We start from the raw sequence: 11,153 nt of genomic DNA, 5'->3' as shown, positions 1-11,153 counted from the left end.
TAAATGTGTCGGAAAATTAACTCCGATTAATCTACGCGTTTCAATTTTGAAATCGAACTAACAAAAACACGATTCACTTCGTTTTCTCTTGCGAAATCAAAACAATCAGCGATCAAAGAATGTTGACGATGATCAACATTCACCGTCGTCGCATTCAGCATTTGAAAACGAACTAACTAGAAACACGATTCTTCTCGCGAAATCAAAAAACCGACAATCAATGCAGCGATTCAGCATTTTTTTTTTTTTCACTGAATCTACTCACTCGTTCGATCGTCATCTTCCTACGCTCCGGAGTTGAAAAACAGCAAAGCGAAAACGATGCTCGGCGCGATCCGAGAAGAAGATCAATGAATAATTGAAGCAGAAAAAAAAAATTAGAGAACGCGAAGAACAATCGATGAGAATTGGAGCATTAGCGTTCTTCAGTGAGGTTATGGTTTTTGGCTGAAACTGAAGAACATTTTCTTCAGTGTTTGTTTCGCGAAAAAACAAGTAAACAAACAGCTATAGCTATATATATATATATGGTTGGAGGGAAAATTTGTGGAGAGAAAATTTGTTATGCGTGTGAACGGATTAGCAGAAGCATTTTCGATGCACGCACTGTGATGATTACGATTCTAGGTGAAAATACCTTAATGCCCCTACTGCCATCATGCATAGTTCTCGTGCGAGACTAGGTTTCTATAGAACGTGAACAGCCAATAGAATCTGGACACGTAGCCAAAATTTTTGTAACGGTGTTAGAAACTAAGAACGCATAGAGGGATTGGTTCGTAAAGTTTACACGTTCGTTGATGTTATTATGTAAGTAAGTGTGAATTTAGTAATGCCTTTATTAAAAAGGAAAAATAAATAACTTAATTTTAATATTGTTTAAATAATTTTGGAGAGTTAAATAATGTTTTGAGACAAACAAGTTTCTATTTATGTTTAAGTAAATGTTTTGTAATTGCACAATAATTTGAAAGCCATAAAGATTAATTAGGTTGCATTATTATGTAATTAATAACAATGTTATGACGGTGGTTATTATGTTTTAACGGATTTCTTCATAATCATTTTGAAAAAATATTTTCATTTTACATATGGTGACCAAAACAGAAAATTTAAGAAAAAAATTCATAGAATTTAATTTTTTTACCACATCATCTCATTTATTCCTTTGCTATTTTTTGTGCAGATTTATTACTTATTAATATAATATGATATGATAACATGGGCTAATTTTTTGATGATTAATTAAATAGTGTAATTACGCACGGGACCAAAGACGCTATTTATTAATTATTAATAAATAAGTCATGTAGTAAGAAAAATTAAATGATAAAAATAAGTATTTAAAATTAATAAATGTTTGTATTATATATAGAGAGAGTTAGATTATTTAAAAAAAATAAATTCAATTTAAAATCAAGTTGAAAAAATCACAAATTATGAAAATTGAACTTGATCAACTTATAATTGCTTTTATTTTATTTTTTCTTAAATTATATCGTTTGCTTCTTTTCATAGTTTAGGAGTTGAAAACCGACTCAACATAAACTGTACAATGCGTTTTATTTATTATTTATTTAATTGTCTAATGCTTACTAATAAATTGAAACACACAAGCAAATAGATAAATTTGTCATTTACCTTTTTTCCAAAAAAAATATCAGAAAAAAAAAACTTTTTTCCAATGTTACATAATCAAACACAAGTGTGGTGATTTGAGAGCACATTTTTTTTTAGTATATTACTTTTAATTTTACTCAAATAATTTAATTTCAATCACTTTTGAAAATTGTATACATACTAACCAAATATTCTAATATGGTAGGGAAAAGAAAACAAAATAAGAAAGATAAAATTATGTTTGTTTAGCCTGCAAAACAACTTATAAGCTAAAATATGCATTAAAATATCTTTCAATAGTGTACACAAACTTTATTGTAAAATGTAACTAACTAAAAGACTCCTTCTAAAGTAGGATACCTAAACTTGTAAAACTCATAATAATATTTCAAAATTTGAAACAATAAAAAATAACAAAAAAAACTCACTAAAATCAAAACAAAAAATAACTACTTAATATAAGAGAATTTATAAAATTTTACTCACTAATGTTCTTATGTCATTTTGGATAATTTAATATTCAATCAAAACGTGCAACCTGCTACCTGAAACCTACTACCCGCTATCTGTAACCTGCAAGCTACAACTTCCTACCTGCTACCTGCAATCGGCAACCGGCAACCTGCTACCTGTTACCTGCAACGTGCTACTTGCTACCTGTTACCTATAACCTGCTACCTGCAACCTGCTACCTGCTACCTGCAACCTGTAACCTGCAACCTGCTACCTGCAACCTGCTACATGTTACCTGCTACCTGCAACCTGCTACCTGCAACTTGCAACCTGCTACCTACTACCTGCAACCTACTACTTGCAACCTATTACATTGCTACCTGCTACCTGCTACCTGCTACCTGCTACCTGCAACCTACTACCTGCTACCTACTACCTGCTACCTGCAACCTGCTACCTGTAACCTACAACATGCTACCTGCTACCTACAACCTCTAACCTGCAACTTGCTACCTGCTACCTGCTACCTGCAACCACCTACTTGCAACCTGCTACCTGCTACCTGCTACCTGCAACCACCTACTTACAACCTGCTACCTGCTACCTGCTACCTACAACTTGCTACCTGCAACCTGACACCTGCAACCTGCTACCTGTTACCTGCTACCTTTTACCTGTTACTTGCTACCTTTTACCTGCTACCTGCTACCTGTAACTGCAACCTGCTACCAGTAACCTGCAACATGCTACCTGCAGCGTGCTACCTGCTACCTACTACCTGCAACCTGCTACATGTAACCTGCAACCTACTACCTGCTACATGCTACCTGCAACCTGCTACCTGCAACCTGCTATCTGCTACTTGCAACCTGCAACCTGCTACCTGCTACCTGCAACCTGCAACCTAACACTTGCAACTTGCTACCTGTACCTTTTACCTACTACCTGCTACCTTTTACCTGCTACCTACTATCTGTAACCTGTAACCTGCTACCTGTAAATTGTAACCTGCAACCTTCTACCTGCTACCTTCTACCCGCTATCTGCAACCTGCAACCTGTTACCTGCTACCTATTACCAGCAACCTGCTACATGTTCTCCGTTACCTTTTACCTACTACCTGCAACCTGCAATTTCCCACTTGCAACCTGCTACCTGGTACCTGTTACCTGCTACTTGCAACCTGCAATCTGCAATCTCCAACCTGCTACCTGCTACTTGCAACATGTACCTGCTACCTGTTATCCGTTACCTGCAACTGGCAACCTGCTACCTGCTACCTACAACTTGCAACCTGTTACCTGCAACCTGCGACCTGCTACTTGCAACCTGCAACCTACTATCTTCAACCTGCAACCTATTACATGTTACTTGCTACCTACAAGCTACAACCTGCTACTTGCAACCTGCAACCTACTACCTACAACCTATAATCTGATACTTGCTACCCGTTACCCGCTACCTGCTACCCACTAGCACTTCATTGTAAAGGGACAATTACCAAGAGTAAAACAAGAATCAAACAAAAATTTATAAAAACTAGTGATCAAAGACACAAGCCGGATATTCTCTTTTTCATTTTTTCAGTTTCGATGTTACAGAATTTGAATACAATATAGTTCTTGATACCTCTATTTTTAAAAATAACAAATAATATATAAACAAAACTATTTGACCAATTAACATCAATTATATTTACTTATACAAAACATATTTTTTTTATATACTTGAAAATAACTCTTTTATCCTTCCTTCCACATTTTAACAAAGGTATTAATCATCTTTTCGAGACTTCTTTTCTTATGTCATGTGATTGTATTTTATACACTACATCAATATCAAATTTACTATATTCCTCTTCAATGATAATTCATCTTTTATCACCATCAAATTTTCTTTCAACATTGACAATTTTTAATATTTAGTCATTTGATTTAAAATGTATCGAATTATAAGTTATAAATTATGTATCTATATTCTAATCAATTTTGTTAACATTTCCTCTCTCTTTTTTTATGAAAACTTTTTATCATTAATTGTTTTGATTTTTCTAATGAGAAAAATAGTTTGATATTGTGATTTTGTTACAATTATTTTTTAATGCAAGAGAAGATGATTTTTCGAAGATGATTGATGATTTTTCAAGTGAAAGAAGTTAATAATCTTTTTAAAACTTTATATATCCATATTTTATGTTTGGATTTAAAAATGTATGCCTCATGTGCAATATTTAGATATTGAATTCATATTATCCATGTTTTTTAGGTGTTAACATTAAACAAAATATTAGTTAAAAAGACACTAAATGATAAAAATCTCGCAAATAACATCGAATTTACATTATACATACAATTGATTCTGAAATTATGGATGTTAAAAGACTTTCTGACTCTATTATGTCGACCCTTTTATAAAGTGGAACAAATTAAATTAAATTAAATATTAAAAAAATTATATTAATGTCAACTAAATTAATATTAACTTAAATAAGTATAAATATTAAATTAAATATGGTAACACTAACTTAAGCATTTTTTTTTAATTCTTTTATTCTATTTCTAACTTAGAGTCTACTTAACCGACTATAGCTTTTTTTATAGCTTTTTTTTTTTTGAGAAAATAGTCTTTTATAACCAAATATTCTTTTATTCTTTTTTTTTATAACTTCATATAATAAAAAATAAATTTACTGATAAATTTTATTTTTTTCTTCCATCCTTGAAACTCTTTAATATTTAACCATTTGATTTAAAATGTATTGATTTATATAATAAGTCAAATTATTTACTATACACCACTAGTAATTCTAATCAATTTGTTAACATTTCCTCTCTTTTACCAAAAAATTCCAGCAATAATAGTTTGATTTTTTTATGAGCAAAATAGTTTGATATTGAATTTTGTTATAATTGTATTCAGACACAAGAGTAGATGATTTTGCAAGTGAAGGAAATCAATCATCTTCCTAAGATTTTGTATATCCATATTTTATAGTTTTGCTTTTGAAAATGCATATTTGATATTTGCAATGTTTAGATATATGCAGATACCGAACATATATCATCCAAGTTTTTGAGGTGTTAGGGAAAGAATTCAAACAAAATAATTGAAGGAAAAAAAAGTTTGGAAGAGGAAGAAATTTCTAAAACAAAATTAGAAACAAATATGCCGGAATGACAAAATAATGTCCTAATAGATGGTATAACATTCGTGAAGAGAACCGTTTTTACAATGAAATGCCTCAGTATTCAGAATGCTAAGAACTCAAACCTCCATAGCAGAATTTTCTTTGTCTAAGAGGCTTTTTAGTTCCTTTACTCTTTGCCGGGTTAACGCCACACAGTCCTGAAACCACAGTATCATTATATAACTCTAATTTCATGCAAACATCATAAGGCAGTATTATTTCAAGCTGTGTGGTAAACACTTCATATCAGAGTACTAAATTTTGATTCAGGAATGTTGATGTACACTAACTAAATTTCCTTCAACCAATTTTGTCACAATTTCACGCTTTAAATATAATACTCAGACTCAAACTGTAGAATGGACGAATACTGAGGAAAAGATTGAATATTATCCATGTTTCACTGCTTAGTTTTTCTAAAAAAAAAATTTGGAAGATGATTTTTGGAAAAACTTATTTTTTAGAAAAACTAAACAGTGTAAGATGATATTTAGTAATATTCAATCTTTTTTTTAAATTGATCACTTACAATGCATTCATGTCAATACTAGAACTACCATATCTTTTTAATGGAAATGAGAATACTAAGGCATCACTACCTTGTTAGTTCTGTAAAAGAATGTTTAAACTAACCTGGATAGCAGAAGTGTAGGCAAGAACCTGCCCACCAGGCTTGTAAAGAGATATTAGTTGGCCAGATGTGTCCAAAACTATTGTCAAATGGGTTTCCACAATGGATTCTTCTTCTGCAGTAGGATCTGCCAAGATGTAATTCTTGTGAAGTATGCATGTTAATGAGAACGGAATGCTTCTTAATGTAAGCTTCCTCTTTTCCTTATTGACTGGCTCCTGTGCTCGCTTTTGTCCGTCTTCATCAGACACAAGTACTATCTTGCCATCATCATTCATGGCAACAGCAGGAATTTGCACTGTCAAGGCAGAAATTCAGACAAATTCAATGTAATATAATACCACAACGGTGTCGAAAGGAAAGGCATCACATTAAGAACACCAACAGAAAAACAAATCCTCTTTAAGTATTAGAAAAGTCTATCTTCTCTTTGTTCCTAAATTGCATGGTGTACAGTTTTCAAATGTGTGCAGCCTATTATTACGAAAAAGGGGTCTAACAGATGCATAATATGACAAAATTACAGTGAAGATGAACTACTTACAATGAGATAAAGCAGCAACTGCAGAAAGTAATGCAGCATCATAAAGAGAACCATCAGCATCCAAACAATAGATATCCTGCATGATAAAAAAAGCCATTATTCTGTCATTCAATCAATTCATAACACAATCAGGGCAAACAAAGACAGTGCACCTCATTGGATGTGGTGTGTTACACATTCTTTCTAATAGAACTCTTGACACAAAGAGCAAGAAATTTAAAGCTTTATCGAACAATAGGAAATATCTCCCTATCAGAATGATACACATTATTAGATATTTCAAGATCTGGTTCACTCACAACTTTATAATTTTAAAAAGTGTTCTTAACAGTCTCCCATTAACTTGCAAATTGTTCCCACGAATCCTCAGAAGGAAGATGCTCTACAGAGACTTTTGCCGCTACTTGATCCCCCACTCCTAACAGTTAACACATTCCTCAGTTATTACTGATGGTAGAGGTTGTATCACTGATGCTATAGCCAGTGCCTACTTCAGTAGGCATACATGGAATCCATGGTTGATGTAACCATTCTCTATAGAAACTCTAGCTGGTATCCACCAAATCAATTCCATGGAGGATTTTATAGGGGGGATAGTAACGTGGAAATAACTTCTCTTTCCACTCAAGTTAAAGATTTCAAGCAGTAACGTTGAACCTTAAGATACACCCATTAACCATAAATAAATTCTATTTCATTCTTTCTAGTTCGCAGGGCACTTCATCCTTTTTTGAACTTAGTCCAGGTTTTAAGTTGTTGTAACATATTGTGTCTTTTGTTTTCATGTCAACTAATATTTTCTACCTTAGAGGGAAAGTATCTCCTCTGAACTATAGAAATAAGAATTGATCCTATATAATCAAGAATATCTAAATTATATACAAATTATTAGGAATGTTTTTATTTACTCCCATAGCATATCTTTGTTATTAGAGGATATCAAATCTTCTCTATTTATTGTATTTCTTAAGAAAGTCGAATTTAAGTCTAACTCAACCCTACAAAATCATCTTGTAAGGTGAGGTTTGAACCCACTTATATACTATAATTTGGACTTACATCTAGTTAATACACATTCTTCAACACACCCTCTTATGCCGAGGATTGGATCTCAAGCATGAGACTAGGAAGGAACCCGAAAGCAAGTGACACAATAAGCTCAACAAACTTTGACAAAAAAATCAACTAAAGGCATAGGTGGGACATGTTGGACAAATTAATATCATGTGTAGAAGGAGGAGGGAAGAAAGGAGTTGGTTCAAAAAGGTGACATTGGCAAACATATAGTACTTATTGGTTTTAGGAGAGTAACATCGATATCCTTTTTTAAGTCAAAAATAGCCAAAGAAGACACATTTGATGGCTCTAGCTAAGAGTTTATCTAAACTTGGAGACGTGTCATGGAACACAACCAAAAACACGTGGAGAAATATGATTGTTAAGTGGAGAAGAAGACAATCTATTAATAAGGAAACATGCATGTTTGCACCAAGCAATAAGGTACGAGCAGTTTCAACCAAGTATTTTTCTTTCTACTTCGAAAAAAAACGTATCGTTGACATAATATTCCCAAATCTCTAACACCAAGAGACTAACAACCAATTTTTATACCAATTGATAAGCATCCAAACATTTACATACTCCACTGAGCATCACATTTTATTCATTGTGCGACTTAATACCATGTTCCTATAACTTTCTATGGTTGATATGTGAAATTTGGTAATCGCAAATCAATATAAAAGCTTACCAGGTAAGTCATCCACGCAGCTTTTCCACTAACCAAAGACAATTCTTTCAAATCAATCATTTTAGAACTGCAGAATAAAAGTGCAGGTGGAAAAGAGGAAGATAGTTAATTTACTATTTGACACATCAAACAAACAATACAAATTATTGATCACCATGATGGTTGACATATATATGTTTGGATGGAGGGGCTTTTGAGGGAAAGGGAGGGGTAGTCTTCAATTTTTTATTAGAAGGTTTCATGATAATCTATTATTCTAAAGAAAATTATAATAGAGAGTATTTACTTCAAAAGAAAAGTTTACCCTTCCTTGCTTTTCCCTAAAAAATCATGTCCTGAACGTACCACGAAATCATACAGCAGGTGGGGTAAACCATAGAAATGATGAATTGAGGAGGGAAATTGTGTCTGATCAACTCACAACTTCAACCAGCATACTTTCAGCTAAATGCTTATAAACTCTCGGGATCACATTTAACATTCAAAATCTATGCACTTTCCAGTAAGAATATATCCAAAGATGTATCAAGGGGTAGGCACAATTACTTCTGCAAATCCTCTTTCAGAAAGGGGACATTTGTATTGAACATAAATCATACTATAGGGAGAGAAGGGTGAAGTAGCTTTGGTAGAATTCAAAAAATAAATTACAAGCATTCCGTTTTTAATTCCTTCGTTTTCTTATGGTTCCTTTTCTGTTGCGATGGATAAAAAGCTAGTTGGAGTGACTTTGATAAATTAGTTTCTTTCATCATCTGAAATAATCGAACCTAACAAAAACTTGCCTTGAAATGGTGTCAGACAATTGCTTTGACACCACTGGTGATGCTTCAGCAGGCCTGCCAGGCCTAACAATAGGAGAACAAATTGGAGGCATGAAGAAATCAACAGCTGAAACAACAGATATTAACACCTTAATTTCATGTCACGTGAGCAGAAGACTGAATAACTAACACAAGTGTCGCATCACAGCAGGTAATACCAACCTAGACAGCCCTCATCAGGTGACTCCAAGGAGGGACTCATAACCTCCATTTTAACAGCAGCCAACATAGTCTGGGAAGACATCAATTATGAAATCATTAAATCCACCCGATAATAAAAATTAATAACCCCACATTCACACAAGATTTAACAAAAAAAACACAGCAAGAGTGACTAACAGTGGATCCAATCTTCACTAGAGCCGACCCATGAGCAGTCGAAACAGCACCTAATCAAACCAGTTAATCATCTGAGTCTTGCTTCAAGTGTGAATAATACAACATACCAAAGGGTTTGAAGATTGTAGATTAGAACAGAGAAAAAATAACTAACCAAGAAAAATACTTGTTTCTCTAGCTTTTCCAAGTGGTCTACCATCAGGCCTTATTGATTCAGCAAGATGACGCTCAAAATAACGAAGTGGAAAAAGGCGTCTGAAGGCATCAACCTCCATCTCAGATGACAAGTCCTCAAAAGTATTTGGTAATCCCATCTCTTTTAAGCTCTGCCAACACAAACAAAGCCAAGACTGTAACAAAATTGAATGACTAACAGCTTCCAAAAAATTGAAAAATGGCCTTAAGTTAAGTATCGAATATCAGTATATTGATATTTGAATAGAGTGTATTGATATTCCTATGTATTTCTGAATAGTATTTCAATCAAACTATGTAGCTGTGATAAGTTTTTTTCCAGTGGTTAAGAAAAGAAAAACCACATGATATTATTTCTTCTATCACTTAGTTTAGATGTAAATATTTCTGAATAATTCATAATTTATGTAATTTATGAAATGCAATATGAGAAAAACTTGATAACTCATTTCATGTTACAAAACAAAACCAAACAGAGATCTAAAAGGTTATAAAAAGCTGAGAGGGGCAGCTACATGGGGGAGGCAAAATAAAAACTGAGGGTGAAGAGAACTGAAACATTTCACAACATTTCATAGAGGGAGCTGCGAGAGAAAACGGAAAAGAAAAGCGAAGAAGAAGAGGTTTATGCTCTTGGGGCTGTAGTTTCATCACTGTTTTCATCTAAAAAAAGTGAACCCCTTCTTCACAACCTCCTGAACCCCAAAAAACGAAGCATAAAGAACCAAAATCAGAAACAGACAAAAGGGTCTGCAAATAGCGTACCTGGTCGACGGCGGACTCGGTGGTGGCGGCGGCGGCGTGTCCTCCTCTCTGCGGCAGGATTTGGATTCCCCGGATTGTTGTTTGTGCAAGAATGAAAAAGAAAGAAAGGAACCTTCTCTCTTTGTTGTATTGTATGTGGAAGGGTACACGATACCTACACTACACCTGCATCCTCTAGTAAAACCTTGTCTTTTCAAATCCAAAGAAAAATACACTGTCTCACTATTTTTTTTTATATTTTCAATTCTATTTTATTAATTTTAAATTTTTTTGGAAAAGAAAAATTCAATATATTTCTTGTATCACCACCTTAAAAAAACAAGTTAATATAACATAATTATAATTAATTAAAAGTAAAAAAAACATTTATAATTTAAAATATATATAATTTTATAAAAGTGGTGTTAAAAAAAGTATATTGCCCATTATTTTGAAAAGAGAATTTAGTTAATTATTTTGAAATAATGAGAATTTATTTCATTAAAGAAATAAATTATTTTTTCTTTATTAAAAAATGACATAGAAAAAAGTTGGCATGTAATAATTTTTTTTTTACATAAGGATGATATAGATGATACCAATTAGTGTATACATATTAGCACTCTCTTCCCCCAAATTGATTTCTTACCTTTTCATTTGTAACATTCCCAATGTAAGCTAATTTCCCTATAGGGCTTTTTATTTTTTATATTTAGTAAATTAAATAAAATTATAAATATTCAATTAATAAAATATTTATAATATTAAAACATAAATATTATTAATATATTTTTCCTAATTAAAAAAATATGAAAAAGTTTAAAATTATTAGAAATTATTTTTAATACTTTAAATTTATAAATAAT

The 11,153-nt window shown here is 32.6% G+C and overlaps 1 protein-coding gene across 2 annotated transcripts; it reads right to left on the bottom strand.

The window, feature by feature from the left end:
* Positions 1-5,195: 5,195 nt before the first annotated feature.
* On the bottom strand, positions 5,196-10,475 carry LOC137832649 (uncharacterized). Of its 2 annotated transcripts, none has more exons than XM_068640934.1 (9): positions 10,309-10,475; positions 9,503-9,674; positions 9,349-9,398; positions 9,172-9,241; positions 8,971-9,076; positions 8,186-8,252; positions 6,436-6,511; positions 5,894-6,189; positions 5,196-5,418 (listed from the first exon to the last, which is right to left on the bottom strand). In XM_068640934.1, exons 2-9 carry the CDS (start codon positions 9,660-9,662, stop codon positions 5,338-5,340), a joined length of 906 nt encoding a protein of 301 aa, XP_068497035.1. In that variant the 5' UTR covers positions 9,663-9,674; positions 10,309-10,475; the 3' UTR covers positions 5,196-5,337. The 2 variants fall into 2 exon arrangements, with proteins under 2 accessions (XP_068497035.1, XP_068497045.1); XM_068640944.1 differs by lacking the exon at positions 10,309-10,475 and adding an exon at positions 10,113-10,230.
* Between the last annotated feature and the right edge of the window lie 678 nt (positions 10,476-11,153).

The sequence above is a fragment of the Phaseolus vulgaris genome, chromosome 11 (genome assembly GCF_000499845.2).
Source record: "Phaseolus vulgaris cultivar G19833 chromosome 11, P. vulgaris v2.0, whole genome shotgun sequence".
In the NCBI taxonomy this organism is placed as follows: Eukaryota; Viridiplantae; Streptophyta; class Magnoliopsida; order Fabales; family Fabaceae; genus Phaseolus; species Phaseolus vulgaris.
Note: the sequence above shows the minus strand (reverse complement) of the source record. Positions and strands in the feature narration are given on the sequence as shown.